General features: G+C 43.7%; 1 protein-coding gene across 12 annotated transcripts in view; it reads left to right on the top strand.

The window, feature by feature from the left end:
- BTRC (beta-transducin repeat containing E3 ubiquitin protein ligase) overlaps positions 1-25,723 on the top strand; it is a 112,518-nt gene that overhangs the window by 19,434 nt on the left and 67,361 nt on the right. For 6 of the 12 annotated variants that reach the window (XM_090145396.1, XM_090145393.1, XM_090145399.1 and 3 more), the window contains one exon: positions 7,271-7,378. The exons of the other annotated variants lie outside the window; for them this stretch is intronic. In XM_090145396.1, the coding sequence (XP_090001522.1) occupies positions 7,271-7,378 (108 nt within the window). The remainder of the gene's footprint in view (positions 1-7,270; positions 7,379-25,723) is intronic. 12 annotated transcript variants of the gene reach the window in all.

Genomic DNA, 25,723 nt, shown 5'->3' with positions numbered 1-25,723 from the left:
AACTGCAGACCTGGCTGATGGAAGTGGCCCAAGCTGGGGAGGCTTCTACTCAATCTTGGAGTTGGTTTGGGGGATTTTTTTTTTCTTTTCAACCTCCTAGGTGTTCAGGTTCAGTGCTGGTTAAGCAGTTGGTGTTATGGCTCTTTCTGCTTTTTGTCACAAAGGCGGTGATTCACTGTTATTGCCTTCTGCTCAGCTCCCTGCTGTATGAGTTTGTGGTGTTTGTGTTTCAGAGCCAGAATGCACCCAGGTCTGTGACACCTCTCAAGTGGGCAGGCATGGAGCTGAGGTGCCCTGTTACTTGTTACCCAAGCTCATGCAGAGAACCTGGTCCAAAAATTGGGTTTTTGAGTTTGCAGAACCTCAGGCTGTCTTATCCTCTCCCGTGTCTTGTGGCATAGCGTGATTTTTAAATTGTTAGAAGTGGTGACAAAATCAGGTTTTTTCTACTCTAACTAGACCAAGAGCATCTCCACTGTCAGCTTTTGGATGGCTGTTAAACTTCAGACCTTGCTGGGATTGGTTTCAGTGCATTTGGGCAGGTCTCACTTTTAAGAACGTGCTTGTTGCTCAAAGAAGCACGCACAAGTCTCTACCTGCTCCACTCCTCCAAGGAGGGTATGGCATCTGATTCAGAGCTTTGCAGGTGCACTAGTTTATATATATATATATCAGCTTCGCGGATTAAAGAGCTGTAATTATGAAAACATCAGTATTGTCTGGTTCAGATATGATCTACGTGAATTCCCTCCAGCACTTGGCAGCTGAGGATCTCGCACACCTCCTAGCTGGGAAGCAAGCTCTCTCTGGGGCAAGTAAGTTCTGTTGCTCTTGAATCCCAGAGCCTCAACAAAACCAGTAACCACTCCTTGGGGAAAACATTTCTTCACAAACATTTTCCTAAAAGCCATGATTTGATCCTCCCAGATCCTGTTCAGGTAAGAAAATATTTGGATAATCTGAATATGTAAACTCTTTTCTACGTCCCATATATTTGATATTTAAGAGTAGTTAGTGAACTGGAATCTCTTGTAAAAAGTTACTGTAAGCGAGGGAGTTAGCAGCAAATTAGAGAAGAGTCTGCATAATATGTACGTTCAGGGAAATTTACTGCACAATTATATGAGAAGTGGGAGGCTAAAGGCAAAGGGATCCTTCCCAGTGCTGTGAGCTGCTTGTGCGCTGCAGAGCTTGCAGAATGCACTGAGCCCGGAGCTACAGTGTGAGTGGGGAAACCTCTGCACTGAATTCAGTGGTGTGTGCAGGTGTGAGGCTGATACTTGAGGTGTTTGGGGTATGGGAAGAATGCTATGCTTGAGCTGTGCCAGTATGTTTCACCATCTGATTTGTGAGATCTCCTTGTTCTGAAGAGCGATCCTGCAGTGTTCCAGGAGCACATCTTCAGTCTTCTGAAAGTGAGGAATTGGGTTGCTTGCAGTTAGTGGAATGCTTCAAGGTCCCATAAATGGCTAAGTGGCTTATTACAACAAAACAGGAACACAAGCTACTTTGGATAGTCCCTGTACATATTTGTGGAAATGTGACCAAAATACTTGAGCGCAACAGAAGCTGAGAAATAGTTGGAAGCACTGGTTGTGACAGCAAACACGCGCTGACCAACACAGGTGTGGTGCAGCATCTTCCAGCTGGAAGTGCTGGGGGGCTCATGGAGGCATGGGCTACACTAAAGGGGTTCTGCAGTTCCCTTTGTTTTATGACTTCATCTTTTTACTATGGAAAAACCACCGTGAAGGCAGTGACAAAGGCAGTCAGAACTATCTCTTGTGCAGGGAACGGGGACCTGGGGTGTGAGGTGTGTGAACTTTGTTTTTGGCAGCTGGTTTTGGCTTAATCAAGACTCTGAGCTTTTCATGTCTTTTTCTTATTTTCAACTGGAAAAAAAAAAAAACTTTCTCCAAAAGTTATAAAAGTATTAATTTGCTCTGAGCCATGCTGGTCTCTTTGGTAAGTTCATAATTAGAATCACAGAATCATAGAGTTAGGCAGGAATTTTTTTTTTTTAAATGAGTATTTTTGTCTCTCAGGTATATAACTGCTCCACAACTGGTGAATCTGTATTCATATGTTGAGGGGGTTTAAAGGCATATTATTTACACAATTCACTGAAATGGCTCCTCTGGAAGCCGGGTGGCTCTCTCGTGTAATTACGTATTTACTGTGCCTTGTATCCACTGTTTGGATAGGGGGAAGAAAGAAAAAGAGTGAAGACCCACAAAAATCTACTAAACTGAAATAAAAGGTGTTGGTTTTTTTTTTTTTGAAGTTATATCATAGAACTTAGCCCATAGGATCAAGTGCTAATCAAGCTAAAAAAATAGAAAATGTTTGGCAGACTTTTAAAATTGAAAGTATGCAAATGGTGCTGGGAGGTGCTTTTTTTTTCTTTTCCTTTCTTCTATCTATATCATGTGTTTAATTGAACTAATACCTACCTGAACAGCAGAGGGGAAACATGCAAGATCCCATAAGTATGTGTGAGAGGTTGCAAAGCGCAGCAAAGAAATGAGCCAAAATGACTTTTTAGCAAGAAGCACGTTTCTGGAGTTAGATTTCATGACACCAGCATTTGTAATGTAAATAGCAGCTGCCTTCTCTGATACGTTTCATACAGTGTATTGCATTCTGTGGTGACAGGAATAGTGCACACTGGACACAACGTGAAAGTGATGTGTTGTATGTTTGGCATTGACTTAGTTAAATATGTGGCCAAAAAAAAAAAATACTAAGAAGAGCTGAGTGGGAGTGAAGAGTTTGGGGCTTTCTTCTGCTTTTTGCAGGACATTTTAAATAATTGTGGCTGTTAAGAATCCTCCTAACATCTGAGCATTGATGTGATGAAGCATAGGATCAGCATTCCTAAGGAGTACTTCCTACGTTTGGATCTTGGAGGGCATGAGGAAACAATGTTCTGAGACCCTTTTGAGGAGAACTGTACCTCACAGCCATCCCATATTGCACTTCTCCAGTGATGGAAATAAGAAATGGGGAAAGACCTGTCTCCTCATATCAAGCCCAGGGCTGGATTAGTATGGAGTGTTCCTTCTATTGCTGTGGGCCACTAGAATTTCTACTTCTCTTTGCCTTTTGTCCCAGTTTTAGTAATAAGCACCTGTTTCTCTCTGTACCGTGTTGTCCGGTTCCCTCATTGCGATCAGTGGGGCCAACCTGCAAAAGCCACATTTCCCTCAGTTTTTAAACCATTCATCTTGTCAGCATGTCATATTCTACTTGTGTTCCTTAATGGAAATGTTGTGTGAACAGGATCAGAATTACCGTCTCCCAAGAGGAGCAGAAATGGCATTGGTTTTTCTTCAGAGTTGAACGCTGGATGCTGTGCTGGAAGACGAGTAGTTCTGAACGAGGAAAGGACTGAGATAGGTGTGGCTGGCAGCTGAAATGAGTATCGGGTACGGGTGCCTAAAAATCAGCAATTAGGGAAAAAAATTATTTCCTTTTTGGCTTTGCCACTGAGTAGTTAAGAAGTACACAAATATTTTTATGTTGGCTGTAAAGCAAAGGCATTCTGGGTATGTGGAATCCATTGTGAGTGCGGAGTTCAGCAGTGCATAATAGGTTGTTGCCCTTCGGCACGTGGAAGAGGTACATGCTTAAAAGACATTCATGCTGTACTACTCTCTAATTAAGATCTCCGAAGTGTTCATAAGGAAAATATCCTTAAAGTAGTGTTCAATTTTTGTTGCTGTTTATGCTGAGTTTAGTACAGTGCATTTGTGTTTTCACACCTCCTGTGCACTGTGGTGGTTAATTGCAGTAGTTCAAGGATTTTGGTTTTTCCCCGTGCAGAAGCACTTGATTGTACAGGGGAAGGTGGTGCATTTCTGACCTGTAACATAATTTACTAAAACTCTGTTAGTTACCTGTAGTATATTGTATTTGCTGAAAGACCAGAAGAGAGCAAATTTGATAAAGAACAGTCTGAAATTGTAGTGTGTAATCTTGTAATGCAATAGGAAACAAACAAAGTAACCAATTCTTAGTGCTGGCAAAAATTTCGCCATTTAATGTGTGCTGAGATTTGTCTTTAGGATGTGAAATAATTGGAATAGAAAGTAGACTATCAGTGGCAAACCATCCGATGTAGTAAAAAATGTTCTCGCAGTATAGTTACAAGAGTAGTTGAATAGGTTAAAATACGGCTTCCCTTCAGTGCAGGGCTGCTGCCCACTCAGCTCAGCCTATTTTAATTCAAAGTGCAGCAAGCCTGTGTTAATCACAAGCAGAGCAGCTGCTCCAACCTCCACCAGCAGCAGGATGCTGAACTAGCCTGAAACTGCTCTCTGCGTTTCTGTAGTGGGAAAACCTTTCAGAGGTCAAGGAATGGGATTTAAAAAAAACAGTGAGGAAAAGGAACCGTGGATTTTTGTCAATTAGTTCCCCATCTAATGCCACTTAATGCCTTTTAAAGATGCTTAGCTTTTATCAGGAATCAGCTTTGCACCTCTAGGTTAGGATGGTGCACCCTGCCCAGCGTTGGGTGAGCAGCATTAGCATCCCAGTGCCTTGCAGTGGGCCGGCCCCTGTGCTCCAAGCCTTTATTTTGAAGAATCGATGGGCACAGAGTCGTGTTCAGGAGAGGATTTTGTCAGGCAGCTTTCAGGCAGGGCCGGTCCCTCGTTTGTGGAGCTGACGGCACAATGGTGAGCGTTGGACGTGTGGCGTGCTGGGTGGATGGGGACAGAGGCTGCTGAGATTTCCTGAGATCAGGCTGTAAATGAAGTTGTTCTGTTGGGTCACTCATCTGATTTACACGCAAGCTGTTTCTCCTGAAGCACCTGGGGCCTTTTGTTCATGCTTGTGAATAAGCCTCTTTCAGTCACCAGCAGTAATTTAGAGTCTCTGCTTCCTTCAATAGGTAACACAAGTACAGCAGTGACATTTTCCCCCACTGCGTGTGCAACTTCACTCTTCTTTTTAACCTGGGTAACAGAGTTGTATCGCTCATACGGACTTTGTTATAGACTGGAGCAGATTGAGAAGTCATCTGAGGTGTTGGTAATTATTTACTGCTTACTTCCCAGCTCTGCAATAATGCTGAGCAGTGGGAGTGCATGGGTGAGCAACAATACCCTCTGCAGGTGCAGGGACAATGGGCCCTCAGTATTTTCCTTTGTTACCGTGGCAATTGGAGAGGAAGGCATTACCTTGTAAGTGCCCAATCTGCTGCTCACAGTGACTCCATCTCACTTTAGTCACGTCTCATGGAAACTTGGAGGCAAGGCAGTCTAGCATTGCTGCTAACACAGATGTCCTCTTTTTTGCTGCCTCTCTTTCTGTGCTTTGCTCACTACAAATATTTCAAGTAAGCTCCTTCGTTTGGCCAACCTACTTCAGTGACAGTCAGCTCTTCATCGTGTGGCAAAATGTTGAGTGAGCACAGGGAATGGGGCAGCCTGGGAATAAGTGGTTGGGGTGAAACATTGATAAACCTTTATGCACAAACCAAACCATACCCCGGATTTACTCTTATCTTTTGAATCCTATGATGAGTAATGGTAAATATAAGATGCTCACCTACTGAATTTGCTTTGCATCATCAGGGATACCACGTTGCAGTTGATCTCTTTTTGTTGCCACGATGTTTTTGGAGCGCACTGATGACCAATGTAAATACGTGAAGAAATTGGTGAAAAGTGTAGATGTCTGCTTCATTTCATTTATTTGTTCATTCATTTTTAAAACTGATCATCACAACAGCTTTAATAGCAGGAGTGATGCACATTACGTTGCACAGAGAAGATTGCTGGCCTTCGAAAGGTTTTGTACGTGGGAGTGCATGTTTTCTGGGAGGCTGGGATGGCAGAGAGGGAGCATGGCTTGGGTGTTTGCTACAATACTGTGCTTTTTTTTTTTTTGTCTTCAGGGAGGGCATTATCTTGTGAGGTGTAACGCTATAAAGCGCTCAAGTTCTTGAATTGCAGTATCTTGGTGAAGAGGTTTTAAAAAAGAAAATGAGATGGAGAATTTATTTTAAGTCCCATAAATTTGTAGAAAGCACATTTGTATAGGTTATGCTCCTCAGTGGTCTTTCAATAACTATTTCTGGAACAGCAGCATGAATTGCAACAAAATGCACCAGAGAATGCGGTGATAGGGTTAGTTTCTCTGTGGCTGTCTATGCAGTGCCAAATTATGTATGTTGGTGATCACCATTCTGCTCAATCCAAGATGGGTTGCACTGCTTCTACATAGTAAACTAGTGCAAGATTTTCTAGCCCTCTTCAGAGCAAGAAATGGTTGCTCAAAAGGCAGCTGTCATTTCATACCCATTCCAGCTGCCCTTCCCACTCAGATTTCCTCCCCTCCCCCTTAAAAAAAAAAAAAAAAAAGGGCAGGAGGGTTACAAAAAAGAAGGGTGCTAGGATCTGAAATCTCAACATCTAATCTGTCACATCCTATAGATTTCATAGCTAGCTGCCCATTTAAAATAGATTAGCCTTTTTTTTTTTCCTTTCTTAAGAGTAATTAGACAAATGTAGCAGTACTTGTGGCATCAAAAACTGTGTGGCTGGTAAAGGCATTAGCTATTATAATGTATCCTGAAATCTAATAGCAGTGATTTTAAATGAACAAGCAGTTGCCTGTATTTTGGCGAGCGGTGGCTTTAACTATACAAAATGGCTAGCATTTTCCTTGACTCCTTTGGAGCTTTGGCTCCTTTTTTTTGTATTTGTGCTTTGACAAACAGAATGTCTTTGTGGTAATAGCAGTATTTTATTTAATGACTAACAAGGCAAGCAGAAACATGAAACTCTTATAAGTATCACCAAGTTCCTGTTCACCTTGGCTTGCAGGTTTCTTCTTCTAAACCCAAACATATGAATCCTTTTTTTCCCTGCCAGCATTTCATTTAAAGTTGTTGATTGCTTTTCTGCATCCCTTGCAAAACTGCTTGTGTTTTGTTGTGCCTGGAATGTGGCTATGGATGGGGAAGAGGTCTGATTAATTGGAAAGAAACTTTATTAGCACAAAAGCTCTCATGTTAGTGTTAGAAAAATGATCAAAAATTATTTTCCTGGTCCGTAGTACCTTTTTTTCCTTGCTATTCTGCCATTGTAGAGCTGCTCTGAAGGAAGAGTCTCATCAGCAGTTTGTGTTCTCTTAAAGGTGTCTCAGTCTTTAAGGCTAGTTTCAGTTGTGTTGATGCCGTTTGGCTACGCCTTGAAAGTTCCTGTAATCTGTGCCATCCTGTCTCATACGGTCCCATCTCATAGTTGTCCTTTCTCTGCAGTGCTCTATGCCCAGATCTCTGTGGCTGGGCTGCTCCAGCCTGGCGGACAGCATGCCCTCGCTGCGATGCCTGTATAACCCAGGGACTGGCGCACTCCCAGCTTTCCAGGTACTTTCCGTCTCTCCGCTCTTTTCTCTCCATCCATGTCTGTGTGCATCTGCTTCTTTTCTTTGTTTGCTTTACTTCCATTTACTCTGCTTCATGCTGTATGCCTTTCCCGTGCCATTCAGAGCTCCTCCAGTATTTAAACCCATCTTGTGTAGTTGCAGGGCGGCTCAGTACTGGGGCATTTCCATCGCTTTGGTTTAACTTCATTATTTTGCCTGCATTGGCTCGGTACCATCATCATTTCCATCAGGTTCTAGTTGTGTCAAAAGTATACCACTCAATTCTGTTTTGCAAACAGTATCCATTGTACAGTCTCTGATCCTAGAATCATCAAGGTTGGAAAAGGCCCCCAGGATCGTTAAGTCTGACAGTGATTTCCTTCATGTCTAAATTTTCCGTGTGCCATTTGGAGTACTGAGGGCTGTGTTCACTGCTAGCTGTGTACAGTGCTAGCTGATGCCTGCCTTTGGTTACTTCACATATGGTAGCAGTAGTGTGGACACTTTGGCTTTAGAAAATTACTGTACAAGTAAGTTGTCAGTCAGATGGCAAGTCAAGGTGCCTGGTTTTCTTTGGACTCTGAGTTAGTGAGGTTCAAGCTTTTCTCTGTCATCAGACGGCTTTCTGCTGAACAGGATTTGTTCAGGTGTTTTAGATGGCCAGTGAAGCTTACAGAATTCAGCCACTCTCCCATGGGGAGAGAGTGAGGCAGCTGCTAGGTTGGTGGCTAGAAACCTATCCAGAACTTTCAGGATCATTGTAAGCATTTAATGATGGCATGTGGGTGTAAACCGGAGAGGAGCAGGGGCTGGACTGCAGAGATGTTCTGTCCATCTCGTATATTCCTTCTGAGATGGTTCTGTGTGAACTGCAGTGAGAGAGGGACTTTAGAAGTAAGTTTGTGGCTCATGGTAGCAAAAAGCTTAAAAGCTTGTTTCAAGGCTTATGCTGCAGCATTTGTTGTCCTAACCTGTGGCAGAGAGTTTTATTCACCGGCATCTTGCAAAACCAGACAACAAACAGACTAGAATCTTTCTGAAAACTTCAGAATCATCTTGATGGATGTTTATCTGCCTCTAAAGGATTGCGTGCAGAGATTATTTCGCATTTGGCTTCCTGCTCCCAGGACTAGGAGAGCACTGTGGAAATAATCGTCTCGGTCTCAGGGGAGGCTTAAGTGTCTTGCATCATTTTGCTGCAACTCTTTTTGCTGAGCCAGCAGCAGCACTGCTGGACTCTGGAAGGTGTCCTGCCAGCCCTCCTTTGCTGAAGCAAGCTTTTAGCAGAGCTTTCTGTGGGGGAGGGGGAAGAAGACTTTTTATTAGTCTAAGAGGACTCTGGAGACAACGGGCAGAATTTAGAATCCTACTTCTAATCCTGATTTGCATAATTTGACTAAATCGGATGGGCCTCATTTTTGGGCTATCTGCTGTTGTATAAATCTCTGATCTCTTTAAGCTCAGGTTTTAGAGAACCTTAGCAGTATATTGAAAACAATTTATAAACTCAGATTGTGACTTTCTTTCTACTTGAGTTACTTTTGATTACTCACAATAAGCATATATTGAAAAGGGAAAGGGAAGCTCAAGATGTTACTGATGGATATGAACAGTAACTTTTCTGCTAATACAGCATGTTCTTGATATTTGGGATCAGATGAGTCAGCAGCTGAACCATATACCATGTAGTGCCTTCTTGGAAGTGCAGGAGGGCTCTTGGCATTCACATTCCTGCTGATTTGGTGAGACATTTCCATGGATATTTAGTGACTATGGGAACTGGGGAAGCCTGCCCCACTTGTTGTCAAAAGAGGTATACTAGTAGTCTTTGTAGCACTCTGACTAAATGTTGAGGAACTCACTTAGTGCCAGTTGAGAAACTAAATGCCAGCAACAGCTTCTGCAGCAATGAGTCACCCGTTCTGCAGCCCGTTTTTCAATGGACTTTGATTCCCATTAACTTGCATGCTCTGATGAGAGCTCTCCTGTGGGAGGTATGGCTTCAACATTTTCAAGTGTGGTGGTCTACATGGGAGTGGTTTGAAGCCTGCTTGAAACTGCGAGGTTGGAATATTTCATCTTTTCTTAATGTCTGCTTTAGTATTAAATCTGCAGGAAAGCATTAAAGGCTTTTCTTGTAGCCCAGCCATTTTTCTCATATTATTTTATTTTTTCCCTAGCAAGCTCGTAGTAACTGGAGAAGCATATCAATGTTCTTTGCTTGTGGCAAAAGAGAAGGTGCCATCTGGAAGGCCACTTAGTCACTGCTGAATTTGTCTGGTTATTTACATGCTTACCTTCAGATGCTCAGACAGAAATGTGGAAACAGGCTCTTTTTGAATAGCTCAGTTGAAGCCCCGCTGACTCCTCATGGGAAACATTGGCAGATAGTCGATTTAGAGATGATTCTGTTAATACGTCAGATAACTTCATTTTTCTTCTTTGTGTGTTTTTATTATTGGAGACACTTGTGTGAAAACAAGATCTTCTGGTTCCTCAGCTCTGTTTGGCAATCGTCTCGCAGTGGGAAAGGTTTTAAGGCTAAACCCAGGAATGAGGGATTAAGGAGCTAGAAACAGTTTTTGTTTTTTTAACATCTTTTATCTCGAAAGACTTTGCAACTGATAGTCTGTCTAACTGAATTTCATAGAGATCATGGTGAAAGAAGGCAGCAAATTGGAACACGAACTCCAAAAGGCTGTTTTAGAAAAGGGCCAGACATTTCATTTTCAGCGTTGTGGATGCCAAATTTTACTGCAGAGCAACTGAAAACTAGGTTGCAAGTAGATTCCTCTAATAAAAATAAACTTGTATAGAATGTATTTTCTCCTAGAAATTCATGTTTTTGAAGTTTCCAGAAGTGCCAACCAGTACTGGTTTTCATGATGTTTTTATTTGAAGGTGATTACTTTCCCTTTTTGCAGTACTTACCATGCATGCTTACAGGGCTCAGTTTGTGTTGCCTTTAATAGTCACAGTTCTTTGAAAATTCTGATTTACAATTACATCCATCAGCTACGCCAAGGGAATGACTGCATTAAGCCTTCCAGGTTTGCAGAAGATCATAATACGTCTTTGAATTTATTTCTGTAGGCTATTGTATGGATGAAGTCGCTTAAGGAGCAGTTTTAAATTCTTGTCAAAGGTTGTGCATTGGGGTGATCACAGGAAAAAGTCTCTGTCTTTCTTCTTACCCAACTGACACCCCTTACAAATATTAGTTCCAGTGTGGATGGTAAACTTTATGGGACAAGAGTAATGCATTAATGAATTGATCATAAATAGCTGCACCCAGCTTGGTTTTGCAGAAGTGAGGTGTCCTCCTTGTTGGCAGAAAGGTCTGTCCTGGTTGAGGAAGGAAGGCATGGGCACCCCATGCTGGTCACATTGATGTAAGCAGGAGCACACCTGAGGTTCTGCAGTACCAACGTGATTTCCACTGCTCCTTTTCTTTGGAATGAAATCACTTTTGCAGAAAGGCAGGAATGTCTAAGATGTAAACAGCATGGAGTAATGGAATCCTCTTTCACCCATGGGGAAGAGATGAACTAGTTTGTCATGTGATTTTTACATTGATTTTTTTTTTCCCCTTTAGGAAGTGGAATATTTGTTAAAGAGGTCGGTAAATTAGAAACAATAGTCTTTGTAAATTTCCTTCAGACTCTCATTTTACCATAAAAGTTGATGTTTTGTTGCTGAGAATCATAGAATCCATCATTAAGGTTGGGGAAGACCAGTAAGATCATTCAGTCCTACCATCCACCCACCCCACCTTGCCAACCAAACCACATCCCTCCGTGGTTCTCTGACACCTCCCAGGATGGAGACTCCCTGGCAGCCCATTCCAGTGCCTGATCACTCTTTCTGGGAAGGATTTTTACCTAATATCCAACCTGAAATACAGAGTAAGTGTGAAGTGTAGTCCATTATTTATGGTTTTCCTGGATATTTAAGCCAAAGTCTTGAGGTGGGCAAGCTGTGTATAGGCAGGAATGTGTTCACATGAAATGCATTTGAAGGAAGTGGTTTGGCTTTGAAGACTTGTGTTGGTAGGTGTAGGTGGGGAGGGGGATAGCTGTCCAGCCTGCAGCCCCAGCCCAGAGAAGTGAGTTCCCAGAGGCTGCATGGAACGTGCCTGGGGGCTGTTTGCAGGGAGCCCCTACAACTGAATCCCAGTTCTGGTGGCTGATAGCTGGAGCAGCTGGCTGTGGAACCCCCGGCTGGCGGCAGCTCGCCCCCATTTATGGACGTAGTTAGGTGGCCCCCAACTGTTTACAAGACAGCAGAGGTGAGGCCTTTGATTGACAAGTCAGAAATGCATTAGATCATTCCCTCTGCCAGTCTCTGGTTCATGCTGTTAAAAATGTCAGCCTCTCCAAGTTTGAATGGCAGCCCGAGGGCCTCCGAAGCTTTTTGTTTTCTGAGATGGAAACACAAATTGGATGTGTGCCTGAGCGCTTCATCCTGGGCTGTAATTTCATCTTTTAGCTAAGAACCACAAGGTACATGAGCAAAGCACCCTGTAAACAATAACACCGGGGAAAAAAATAAACAAGGTCGTGTTTCTGGTACGTTGATCCACCGGTGTCCTGACCTCTATCACGTTGAACATCTCCACTCTGATTGCTGTTCCCTTTGGCATTACAATGAGAGGAGAGAGACTGACACAGAGGCAGAGATTTAAAGTTGCAGTGTTGTTGCACATTCCTCGTATTGGCTATGAAATATTGAACTGCCACAATGTGACACCTGGGTTTTTAAGCAAAGTTTCTCGTTGTGGGGCATCGGTTTCTCGTGTTTCTCCTCGTCGCCTGGCAGGAGCAATTATAAAGGCACGAGAAGGGGGAAGGGAAGGAGCAGAAGCGTAGCCAAATGAATACGCTGATTTCTATTGATTGATTGATTGATTGCGCTGGACTCCATCCTGTGCTGAGCAGGGGATGAGTTCAGGGCACGCTGTGGCCGAGCAGCCCGGCTCTGCGCCCTCAGCAAGGATCTCATGAGCACAATGCAGCAGGGTCCGTAGCTCACTGTGTTCGTTAGGCTCATCGCTTTGAAAAATGGGCCCGAACTGCCGCCCAGCCCCACCTTTACCCCCCTCCCTCGTTGGAAGCAGGGTGCCGAGAGCTGCTTTGACAAACAGCACATGCAGCACCGCGTTGAAGGCGTACAGGTATTTTTAAAGAGAGCTCCAGCTCCTAAGGATTGCGAACATCTGCTTGGAGGTATTGTAGAGCTGCACAATGCACTAATTGAATTACTCTTTTCTGGAGTTGCAGACTGCACTAATTGAATTAGAACCAGCCTGTGTGCGTGCGTGCGTGCGTGTGTGTGTGTGTGTGTGTGTGTGTGTGTGTGTGTGTGTGTGTGTGTGTGTGTGTGTGTGTGTGTGTGTGTGTGTGTGTGTGTGTGTGTGTGTGAGCAAATGCGTATCACCGCGCATGCGTGTGAGGCCGGGCCGGGAGCCGCGGGGCGGCGATGGTGCGGGCTGTGCTGCCCCCTGCTGGCCAGGCTTGGAGCTGCGCCGCGCGGCGCGGGAGCTCGGCGTCTCCTTGTTACTTCACGGCTTTTTTCTTTTTATTGTCATTTTTCCTCTTCTTCCCTTCCCTTCATCCAATTTCAACCAGATTATTTATTTGTCCATAAAACATAATCCATTTCCATGCAGCTTTTTGTCTCCTTGGTACATCCTTCTCACAAACTAGATGAGAGATAAGCCAGTATTTATTTTGCTTTAACAGTTGCTCCTTAGATTTTGTTACTTTTCAAAGAGACAAAAATAATTTACTAGAATGCTGTGCAAACTGAGTAGAGCTTAAATCGTGCTTGTCAAAAAGCTTAAACAACATTCTGTGATGTGCGTGGTTCTTTATTACATCCATATGCTTGTCCTGTGTCCAGAGATGTTAAACAGGGCTTCTCATTACTGCTGAGAACCAGCAAAGTGCTGCCGTGCACAGAACTTGGGCATTTCCAGTTGCACCGAAATTTAGCTAACTCCCTTTAAGGGGGGAAAACAGATAACTATTCTACACGTCTTAAAGGATGTGTGTTGCTTTTGGAGAATTCCCAACCAATTTTGTCTGTTAAATTGGTTTTGATTTGTTTGGCTTTGTAGGTGATTCTGTTTAGAGTTCATTTGTGCGTGTGCTTATATCTATCTATATATAAATAAGTATGTGTGTATGTACGTATATAAGTAAAACAGTCAGGTTATCAGCCTCCTTGGATCCCTTCCCAAATAGTCATGCTGCTTCTAGTAGACATTGCCACTGAAATAGCCGAGTAAGTCATTGATTGTTCCCAAATACTTACTTGGGGTTCACGTTTTGCTCTCAAATGTAATTTGGCACCATTGTAGGACATCCTAAAATGTGTCTGCATAGGGAATGATCAACCTTCGGTCTTTTCTGTGCCATCTACAAAAAAGAAAAAAGCTTGTGATTTATTCTCTCTCAACATATAACCTTATATCTAGCAAACAAAGGAAGCAACTCTTCATTCAGCCAATAAAGCTGCATACATTTTTTGTCTTTCAGCAATATGCTTTGCACTTCTATGGCGTCTTCAGAGTAATAAACTGTGCAGCAACCTTTTGATGTAGGTAATAACATTTGACCTTGCAACAGAGTATGTTTCCTTGTTGAAATGAGGACAAGTAACACCATGATGTTTGGGGTTGTTCTTCATTTAAAAAAGTGGGGTAGCATAGGACACCTCCTGCAGTGCCTTCTTTTGGCACACTCAGCAGTGGAGCTGTGGTGTTGGGGGGGTTGGGGTTGTCACCTTTAAAATAAGATGGGGGTGAGTTCAGTGCTGCCTTAAGAAGCTGTAAGTGGGAAGGAGCCCATTCCTGCCAGTGTGTAAAGTGCTTTTAGAAACAATCTATTTCTAGAACTGAAATTGTCCTGGGACCAGCTTTTGATATAAAAATTCATAGAAACCTGTTTTTCTGAGTGTGGTAACTTTGTGCCATAGTGCTGTAGTGTTAGAATTCACATTGGCCAGGTTGTTCTGTAAATTAAACAGTGACAGCTTCCCTCGGGGGAACAGCCAATGTATTTATGATGATGTGCTGATTACACAAAATACACTGCAAGCAGAAAACAGCTGCAGAGAACAAACCTCTTAAAAGAATACAATTACAAATAGCACCCTCAGTATTTCTAGTGGAGAGAGTAAAATACAGCATGCTAATGCAGGCTTCCCGTTTGCTTCCAACGACGAAAAGAGGCTGAAGTATGGTTGGATGCACACGCAGCGCAGGGAGGTTTGTGAGCCCCTTCTGAAGGTGAAGGGCAGGAGCACACTTCAGGCCTGCTTTTAGCTCTCCTTTCCTAACATTTCTATGACTGCAGCCCCGCAGCACTGGGAGCAGATCGTCGCTGCCAGCTCCGGCTTGTTGTGCTGTGACCCAGGCTTCCATCCTGGTTTAATATGGAGATACAGTTAGGTTAATAATAAAGAGTTGGTGGTACCAGAGCAATTGGATGAAGCAGGTTGTGGGCATGTTATGGAAAAAAAAAGTCTCTGGTTTAAGGCTGATCTCTTTTCTACTGCTGATTGTCTGCTTTGAGGAACTTCTAGAAATACATTTCAGTTGTTTCTTTCCTAGATTGCAGTGTTACATTTTTAAAAGCTCCAACAGCTTGTACGTGTAAGGCAAGGCCTTGTGTGGGCCACTTTAGGGTGTGGTTTAGGATGCAACGGAGTAATATCATCAGATTGGATGTTAGGAACAATTTCTTCCCGGAAAGAGTGGTGATGCAGTGGCACAGCTGCCCAGGGAGGTGGTGGGGTCACTGTCCCTGGGGGTGTTTGAGAACCATGGAGATGTGGCACTGAGGGACGTGGTCAGTGGGGATGAGTTAGCAGTTGGACTCGATCTTAGTGATCTTTTCCAACCTAAATGGTTCTGTGATTCTAAAAGACTTGAGTTAGAGTATTACTGGGAAAGTAGTGAGAATGGGCACAAGCACAGGGTATGAGCAGAGACTGGTCCTTTGGTCAGCCTCTCTTCATCTGCAAACAACAAGAAAGCAGTAACTGGAATTGCTTTGTGTCCCGTGGCTGAATGCAGAAGAGCAGTGAGGACTGCTGTATGGCAATTGTGTTTGTGAGGGCTTGTGAAAATGTGCAAAATGTGCTTTTATTAGGGTTGCTCATATTTTGCAATCCTCTGAAGCAAGACAAAAAAATCCCCCAAACCCCAGAGCACGAGGTTTCAGTTCTGAGCTGTCACACTTGGATCATTAAAATATAGCATGTTACTTACGGCTGTGTCATGGGTGCTTGTGGTAGAATTCAAGTCCTGAAAATGCCCTTTCCATTTGCTTTTTGAGCTCATTGGTGGATAAGCATAATGCCCTTCAGAGTCCATAATTTCTTGTGTTTGGTGTCTTTGTTGTGTTCCGAGGCCAGTATCAATAAAACGCGTTTCAAATGCGGGCAAAGAACTTGTCCATTTAAAATGAAGAGATGTTGCCCTTTCAACGTATAGATCTGATTTGAAAGCAGATGAAGTAACAACATTGGCAGTCTAATTTGGAAGGACTTGCTTAAAAGGAAGGATCAGGTTTTCCATCTATGGATTGCTGGCATCTACTAATAGCCGGTTATTCATCTGTCTGCATTTCCTTCAAATGGTTTTTGAGCCTCCCTGCGTTGTCCTGCTTTGCTGACATGTATCCCATGTGGCAAGAAGGAGTTTTGTATAATCACCCTGCTTTAATCAATAGAATAATTGATAAACCAGATAAGATTTAAACTGATTACCTCCCCGAGTAGAACTCCCCGAGGGCCTTGGACTCTCTTAATTTTGACATGTATGTTGTGTACCCCGTGGATGAAGTGCAGTTTGAATTATCTGTTTTTATTTGCTTAATGACGGGGAGGGTGTTAAAGTCAAATGTTTAATTAACCCAGCAATGGGCTGCGCTGTCACTTACACACACATCCAGCTGATTGAGATATCTCACCGAGAATACTGAATAGGAATGATAATGTGGCACTGAGACGGAAGATTGCTTTTTCAATCCATTTGCTGGGTCACTGCTTTGAATGTCTTATTGGATGAAAGGCATTCAGCCTGGAAAAAAAAAATCAGCATTTAAGTACATTTTGTTTTCCTGGCCCCTCTCCACCAAGAAGTTAACTAAAACGATATGTTGTAGGTTTAATAAGCCATTCATGTCGTAGCAAAAAGCTGCAAATAGTGGATCTCAGTAGCTGGTGATCTAGAGCTGTATAATTTCCTGTAGGAACAAAATGTTTGCTAGCCCCAAGGTATCCAAAGACGTGCTGCTATACACACCTTTATCTTTCGTTCTTTGATTGCTTGGCTACCTGCTTGATTTGATGGTCTCCAAAGCAGGTCCAACTCTTCATCCTTACCCAGGGCGGTGAGATTTGCAATGACATTTTGTATCTCCCTGCAAGAAAATGATGTTTCAGTGTTGGAATTATTTTGTAATAACAGAAGCAAGTAGTGAGCTTTTGAATTGGAATTGTTGTGTTACCACATTTAATTTTGGTACAGACAAACTGGGAGCACCCAGGTTTCTTTTCTTGGGTGCTAGTTGTTATAAATTATGAGGCCATATTACTGGCTAGCAGAACCTTAAGACATGAAGTGCCTGATCTGTCATTTCCCTTTGTGTATTTTTCTATTTAAAAAATATATATATATTTCTGCTTGATGAGATGGAAGGCTGGGGCACATTTAAACTCGCACCACTGTATCTAATGAGCGTTGATTTTCTTCAGCTGCGTTCTGTAGCAGTGGATGTGCTGTGCTGTGTGTTGGAAGTTAACCAGTTTTGCCCAGTGGTGGCTGACATTTCTTGGGGTGTGTGTGACTTTGGAAGCTGGACCGTACAGCCAGACCTGCCTGGGCAAAGACTGCTGTGAGAAAGGCCAGGGAGCTGGGGCTGTGTCACCTGAACAGTGCTTGGAACCTCTGCCAGATGGAATGCCAAGTGGCTTTGGCTGTAGGATCACCTGGCTCTCATTGTTCATGACATAAAGCCCTCCCTTTAAACAAGTGTGCTGCTTGCAGTTACTGTTTTAGGAGGAATTGTGATTGAAAAATCTGTATAGGATGCAGGATTTGGGGGTTCTTTGCTGACGGTGCCATTTTGACTTTGGGCAGACATCTGCCCAAAGATGGACATTTTTTTAAAAATATATTTTCCTCCTTGCTTGCAATGAAAAAAAATGGGAAAAATAAGAGAAAGGTCACCAGGAGAAGCTTGAAGCAGTGCAGCAAGGTGAGGGCAGGGGGGCTGAATTAGATGTGTAGGAGTGAGCAAGCCATGGGTTCTAAGGAAGGGGTGCAAGGAGTCTTGGATGAGCTTTGGTCTGCTTGATGGGAGAGCTCAGAATGAGATACTTTGAGGGGGGAAGATTAAAATAATGAAGCTAAGAGATGACCAGAGATGGGAGAGTGAGGGGCTTTATAGTAAGAGTGATGAAACAGCACTGGTCCTGTAAAAAGTAGCAAAATCCTTCTTCAAGAAGGACATGAAAGCTGCAGCAAGACTAGCCCATATTACAGCCCATTTCTCAGAGCTCTTGCAGTTCCTATGCAGATGAATCTGTAATGAATATTGTAGGAAGAAAGTTAATCTCTATCTAGAGAACTTTAATAAGTAAAAAGTTTTAAAAGATTCTCCCATGATCTGCTGGCTCGTCCTGATTCTTGTTAGTACTGAAATATGTTTTTGACACCTTTTTTGGATGTTGGCTCATGTCCACAGCCTGTGAAATCAGGCTTTGTGCTTCCTTCTCCGTACGCACAGGAGAAAATCAGCACAGCATCTTACTCAAAGGTGGAAGAAAGAAACACGCTGAGAAGAGCTGTGGTTTGTGGAAGGGGAGGGAAGAATCCTGCTAACTCAGGAGTATGAGTGGTTTCAACATTCGGCACTTCCGCACCCCGAGATGAGTGTAGAATATGAATTCTTGTGAAAGGAATGTAGCAAAATGACAGCAACAAAGAAGCGAGAGCCAAGCTGTGATTGATTCTGTTCCTCTTTAAGAAGCTTCTGTTGCATGCAAAATCTGTCTTCCTGAAGTATGTGAGGCACAACTCGGCAGCCCTGCAGACAAATCAGCCTCGTCTGAAACCACTTAAAGAATTTGAGCAAGGATTTAAAAGATTGGAGAAATTGTTAGGGTTGTCCTAAAGAATAGAAATGGAAGAGGGCTGCTTTGTGCAGCGTGGGAGTAGGTATGCAGGGTGACTTGCTGGTAAGAGACAACCGAAAGCATCACGAAAATAAGGTTCGCAGCGGGTCTGAGACCGCTCTTACGTAAGTGGCCCGATGGCGTATTCAGAAGCATGCCCATATTATGTGTATCATAAGGTTAATTGGATGTTTTCACCCAAGCTTTTTGGGAATATGTGCTCTCTGTTCCTTAAAAAGATGTAGATGGCTTTGAACTACTATAAAATCCCGAGTACAAGATGTACGCTATAAAATCATGCATGGAAAGTGCTAGCTATAAAAGCATGCATACCTGCAAAGGTGCTGATCGATCTGTGCTATTTAGGAAAAGAAATTCTGAAACAGACCTGGCTGTGGAAAAATGCAAATAATAACATTTAGCCAGAGGTCCTTAAGGCTTCTTAAGCTCTAACCTTGTTATGAGGAATGGCGAAGTCGAACTGCCTAATGCAGATGTCTGAGTTACAAAAATAACCAGATGTCCTGATTAGCAGAAGCAAATGTTCTTCCCTTAATCCACGTGAAATTATATTCAAAGGCTCTCCGGATGTAATGCTTGTGTAAATAAGGCACCAACAAACATTGGAATAGAAAGGGCCATTGGCCAACTAGCTCGCAAAGCTTGAAAGCTTGAATATTAAAAACAAATTTACCACTGCTGACTCTCTTAAATTCACAGAACAGAAATGTTAAGCAGGGCTGCTTCCCGGGGAACGGGGAAGGCTGTTCTCACTAGCCGTATTTTCTCTCTCTCTCTCCCACTCTTGTTTGAGAAATGTCTACGAAGTAAAGCTGGCTTTTCAGAATTTCCCTAAATGCCTTCTTCCCCGCACCTGGATTTCTGTGGTGTTTTTTAGCTGCAGCTCAGATTCGTGCTTTTTGATACGTTTCTTTATCAGATCTCAGATATTTATACTGGCTTCTGATGTTTTAACATTAAGCTGAGTTTGCTGTTCTCATAATGCTGAGACTCCCCCCCATCTTTAGGTCACCATTTCTAATGAACCAATGATTTATGAGTTAAATTGACTTGATAAGGAAGTCTTCTTTATGCCATGAATTTCCAGTATCAAGCTGCATTGCTTTGAATATATGTATCTTCCTTTAATCTGCAAATTATAGATGTGAGTGGGAAAAATAAGGGAAAAACAGGTAGGAGCTGGAAGCCAGCTGTGCTCATTTCTTTTCCATTTCAGCTCTCGGTTGCTCCAAAGCTGCAGCAGGTCTGCTCTCTTGCCATTATTCTATGCTGAGGCATAAACCCCGTGCAGAAGTATCTTTTAACTTGAAACTTGTAAGGGCTGGGAAACTTGTCTGTGCTCCATTCCGGGCTGAAGTCACCCCCTCGTGCCTACATCCTGCAATTTATGGCTTTCTCTGAAAGGATCTAATCTCAGTGTATGTTCAGAGTAGCAAATGCCAGAGAGGAATGGGGTCTAATACTTATCTCTGCATTTTCATTGCCATGGATCTCCCTGTGTGTTACAGCTGTCATTTTTGTTTTATATACCAAACAGGCAGAGAATTGCCTTAAAACTTGATTTTTTATACTTGGTGTTTTTTTTTTTTCTCCTTTCAAAGAACATAACCAGTGTTAAAGACTGCTTTTATCTAGCAGGTGACTAGCCAAATAAGCATGAATTTGAATGCTCTAGGCCTTGTGGTAGGAGAAAAAGGAGAAGCAGTTGTTAAATGCATTTAGTGGATGTTAGACCCATAATTTTTTTAACGGTAATACTGCTTTCAGGCTGACATTGGCTATGCCAGGATTCATCCAAGCACTGTTTGAAATGGCTGAGATATTTATAAACTGACAGACAGCATTTATAAAATCAGGATGCTGACAGTCCCTTAACGATAACAATGGGCTTGGACTCATCTATCACTTACAAAGGTTATTGGAAAGGGAAACGTAAGGCTTATATGGGCCTGTAGTCTTAGCCTGGCACTTATTTCCACACATCTCTCTTTTTTCTCTCCTCCCTCCCTCTCCCCTTTCAGTGCACTCTGGCTGACACAGGCATCAGACAATTGCAGCTCATTTCCCCGTACCTTTACCCAGTGATGCCTTGTTCTGTCTCCCGCAATCAATGATGCAAATGAGGAGACAACTTCCTAACATCTTAGGGCAGCAACCCCTCCGCCCCCTCCCCAGACTAAGCAAGAGACGCATCTGGGCTGCTGGCTGCGTGAATTGGGGAAGAGCAGCATGCAGTGAGTGACAGCCTTAACCTGGGGCTGGGTAGGGTGAAGCAGCGCTTCTGTTTCGTTTTCCTTCCATCCAGCACTGCTCTGCAGGCACAGTGCTGATGTGTTCTTGCTTTTGGCCAGGAGGGAGCTGCGGAACACAGCAGCCCTTTGCCCTCGGTGAGGAGGAGCAAGTGCATCACAGGGACCCTTCAAGAGGCAAGAAAGGGGATGCCAGTTATTTTTGAGCTCTGCTAAAATGCCTGAATCCTCTTTGGATATTGAGGGTCAAGTGCCATCAACAGTTTGCACTAGGAAAGGGGAAATGTGGTATTTTGCCCATGTGTACTAGAGCATCTATTTTAATGTGGCAGCAACCACTGCGATGGCTGCATCTGGCATCCAGTTTGCCCTTGAAACGTTTACTCTACTCTAACTGCTTGGACACCGCGTTCCCTCTGCATTATTTGCTTAGGGACCTGAAATACCCAAGTAGATTTCCTCCATGTGGTTGGATCTGCTGATACCACTAAAAGCATGCCCTGCCCTGGCTCCTGTTGGAGCCGATGCATTCACACGCCGTGGCTGGAGAGAGGCTCGACTGGCTGGAGGGGGTCTATTTATCAGGGAACTCGATTAAAATACAGACTGCACATGACATCAAATTTGTAATCATTTTTTCCGCAGCAAGCAAGCATTTTCTGTATTGGATGCAGGTGTTTAAAGCAATAGTGTGTTTTAAGGGCCAGTGCAGTACAAATTCTGGCCTTTGGGATAATGACAAGTGTTTTGCCTGCATAAACAATATATTTTTTTCCCCCTGAGGTCCGCACACACCTAGTTTCCCTCAAGCTCATCATCTCTGTCAGGTTAATCAATAGGCACCGTATGGCAGAGGGTCAGTAATCAGTGTCATCGTGCCTTTAAATCGTGTTGAAAATTTGCTTAAAGCCTGGGCCAATTAACATCGAGATGATGAATGGATGGGTAGATGGGAAGAGCCTGGTGCTTAGGGGCTTTGTGAGAAGGAGATGCTCAGCTGTTGAGCAGCAGACACCAGCGAATAAAATCAGCCATTCATGTGAGCTCAGTCCACCCACTCTTAATGATAATGTCAATCTAGCAAAATATATACACATTGGAGTTGTCACGAGTTCATAAATCAAAGGAGTTTGTCAAAGGCATTCAGATTAACGAGGCAGCAGCAATAACAAGTCAAATTTGCATAGAGAATTGCCCGAATCTCAGTAAATTATGATCCTGTTTTTCATTTGATTATTTGCTAATGTCTCAAGAGGGAGAATGATTATATTAGCATGCAAAATCTACTCCAGAAGTAGAAATCCGAGGTATAGCAGACCAGCACACGATGACAATTAATCAGTTTCTGCATACTAGCGTAAACGCGCAAGGCCCAGAAATGAACTCCTTTTTTTATTATTATTTCTCCTTGCTACTGATCCAAATGGTTCAGCTTGACAGAGACTTTATATTGCTTTAACAGTGTTCTGAATTGTGCCTGCAGGCAAGACATAGTTATGCAGCTATAACCAACCTATCCATCTGCCAACCAGATTGGAATTCTCCTATCCAAGGCTTCCATTAACCCCCACTGACAGCTCCAAACAGGATTAAGAATTTGAAAGCATAAAAAATAGTTGTGCTCTTCGCATAGACGCACGCTTCTCCCCCACCCCACCTCCCCACGCTCAGAAAAAGGCTGCATCTGTACCGCTTTATAATTAGTGCTGGGCAGCACGGCACCGAAGAAAGCCTCCCCCAGTTGGCAGGGCTCTGATTTCCACCGCGACGAGCGAGGCGGTACTAAAGGTAGCTCTGCCCAATTGGTAGTCCCTGGGAGTGCATTTATCCATGTATTATATCTCGTTCCCAGCAGTGTTTTGCTGGGCTGTGTACACAAAATACTGCGTGTCATCTCCCATCAAACGCCTCAGCCTGGGGATTTCGTACGCATCGTAGCATGGTGTGTTTAGTGGTGGAGGAGGCGTCATGGGGAGAGTTAAATAGTAATAATTTCGTAGTGGTCTTTAAGACAACCTGCCACGGAATTCTATTCTGTTAATTACAGGCTGAAGTTTTAAATGCAAATCAGATTTAAAAGGCTCTCGTTCCAGGCAGTAGTGGCCATTTTAGGAAAAACGAGCTACGGAGGGCAAAGCCTCTTGTTGCAAGAGCCTCCTGTTAGAGGCAGGTTTTGAAGGTTACATAAACGTCAGCTTGGGTTTGCTGCCTTCTCATCCTGGCACTTCCGCCGTCATTGTGTGACCTTGAGAAATTATTTTGCCTGTCTGTGGTAACCCTGTGTGTTCATCTCACCGGGGCTGATTGGTCTGGGGTCTGGAGACTTTGGTGTTTCTCGTTGTACCTCCCTTGTCCTTGTGTGAAAGGAGAGACCCTTGCATGTGAGTTCCACGGCTGTAACCAACATGGTTTTGGCCAGCCTGGGAAGGAAGGCTTGCCTTGGGGATTTTATCCTTTTCCCCTGCGTTGGCTTTTTCAGCTTTCTGTGTGCGCTGCTTTTCTTTGCTCCTTTTACCCTAATAAATTTCATCGCTCGTCCCCTCTGTATCAAGTACAATCGCCGCAGATCTTTAGTATTCCCAGCGAGTACAGCCAAGGTACCGTCTGGATACCAAATGCTCCTTTCCAGCTCTGTGCCTGGGATGTGCATCTCAGCAGCCACGAGAGGGTGCTCGGAGCAGTCCTCCCTTTGTTCCTCTCCTGTGGCCGGGAGCATCGCTGAAGTCCTGCCGAGGCAAACCTTGTTGTGACCTCGCGTGTGTTTATCCCTCCTCCCACCTTGTTCAGCAAGGAGAAATATATAGATGTGCCGTTTCAGTCAATTACGTTATGCTCTTCCCATGGCCGTGCCTAAGCGTCGCCCTATCAAGTGCAAATCACGTCCACACAGCCACAGTTAGTCCTGAAATATGCAGGATCCTGTACCTGCACCTGGATCGATGGGTTTCCTATTCCTGAGAAATGAGCGGGAGTTCCAAACATCTGTGCTTTTCCTTAAGTGTAATGCTTTCCAGTCATTCTGTCTTCACCAAGCGGAACTTACTTGCCGACAAAAGTGCATGAGCAGCTCTCCTCTTTAATAGGCTGCGATTGGAGCTGCTGTGTTGGTGCTGTAGGATGGTGAGGCGCCAAGCTGTGAACCACCATATGCACTTGGCAGTCTTTGTCTGGTCTTTGTTCAGCCAACCTCTTAGCCTTGCCACCTATAAAGATAATGAATGCAAAATGGTCCTCTGCTTGCTCTTAAAATCAGATGCTCGGCTTAAAGGAAAAGCAGATAACTTGATGCTGTGCAGGAACTAGGAATTCCCAGCATCAGCACTGATTTTTCTCCTTTTTGATAGTTTTGGTGGGGGAATCTTTGATGGTTTGAAATGCAGAAAGGATGGAAAATTTCAGAGCCGTAGAAAAGATTGGGAAAACATTTTGGCACTTGCAGTGGGGAAGGGGTCGACTATTGAAAAACCATCCAGAAAGAGTAAGCAGTCCCCCCAGACTTCCTGACCTGGGCAACTAAATGCATTTCCAAGAAATGCACAGCTCTCACCTTGCATTTCTGTGGTTCTTGTACTTGGTCTGTTTCTCCAAAGCACAGAAATTAAAATCCTCGCTTGAATTTAGCCACTTACCAGGCTGTATTTCATGATTAGCAGAGAGCAGCTTTAATGTCTGACCTTTCTTTTTGGAGATATGTGATTCTAGCTTGTGTGTTTTTATGATTGCAGTCCTTCCTAGGCTGGATTTAATGCAATAACTGGGTCCTGGCAGAGACCTCACATGAAAACTTTTAAAAACCGACCTCTCGCAGCGATTTATCAGGGCTGTTTAGGATTGATTTCCATTATAAAACCCTGGTTACAGCATCCCTGATGCCATGGTGCCTTGCGAGTTCTATATCTTGTTTGGAAAAACAAACAAAAAAAAAAAACGCAGAAAAGATTTCTAGTTGGTCTGCAAGCCACGATTTACACTGAGTCCTTCCCACCAGCTGACGACATCCCAAACGTTTGAGTTTTTGTTGTAACTGTTTTCCCTTATCTGCTATTTCTCTGCCTGTACCTCCTGGCTGTGCCTTTCTCCCCTCCGCCAGCCCTGCAGCCCACCTCTGCCTGAGGATCTGGCCCTCAGAGAAACCAGGCAGGTTCTCTGGGGGAAAAGAGGATAGCGGCACAGCATGCACGCTTCTGCTGGAAATTCTGCACCCTGAGCTCATCTGCAAGGAACTGGAAACCCACCCTTTTCCTGGCAGAGCTCTCCCTAAGCAGTTTTTCTGTCTCTCTTTAAAACCTGTTTAGTTACTCACTACTGAATGCGTGGGAATGTGGCCTAAGGCTATGAATACTGTAGTGATCAAACTGATTTGAGATGTGTGTGTGGGATTCCCCCAAAGCTGGCTGTCACAATGCTGCTGGCGCGTACTGAACCTGTGCACAGGAACTGCCATGTGAGAACAGGGTTCCCCTACGAACCCAGCAGTTCTTACCAGATGTTTGCTAAAGTTCATGCCTATCCTGAGAGATGCTCTAGCCCATCTTTACTCTGAAGTGAGTAGTAATCTGCTTTAATTGTGAGGTTAATACAAAAAAACTCTCCTGTTGTCCTTTCTTACTCATGCTGCAAAAGCCCTCGTATTTCTTCTTTCCTGTCCCCTTTCCTTACTTTATTGATCTCTTCTCTGGATCTGGTAGCTTATGTTTTGCAGCCTCAGACTTCCTAGAAATGGTACATGTAGTAGGTGGAGTCAGGGGCAGGAGGGAGAAACGTAGCAGTGCTACCGTATGCTGCCTACGCTTTAACAGTCTTGTTTTCATCAAGTTCCACTGTTTTCAATGGGTATACTGGGGTGTCTAGGAGCACTGGTGCTACCATGCTCATCCAGCCGTTATTCC

The sequence above is a fragment of the Phasianus colchicus genome, chromosome 8 (genome assembly GCF_987193195.1).
Source record: "Phasianus colchicus chromosome 8, bPhaCol1.hap1.1, whole genome shotgun sequence".
In the NCBI taxonomy this organism is placed as follows: Eukaryota; Metazoa; Chordata; class Aves; order Galliformes; family Phasianidae; genus Phasianus; species Phasianus colchicus.
This window is presented reverse-complemented; position numbering and strand designations above follow the sequence as displayed.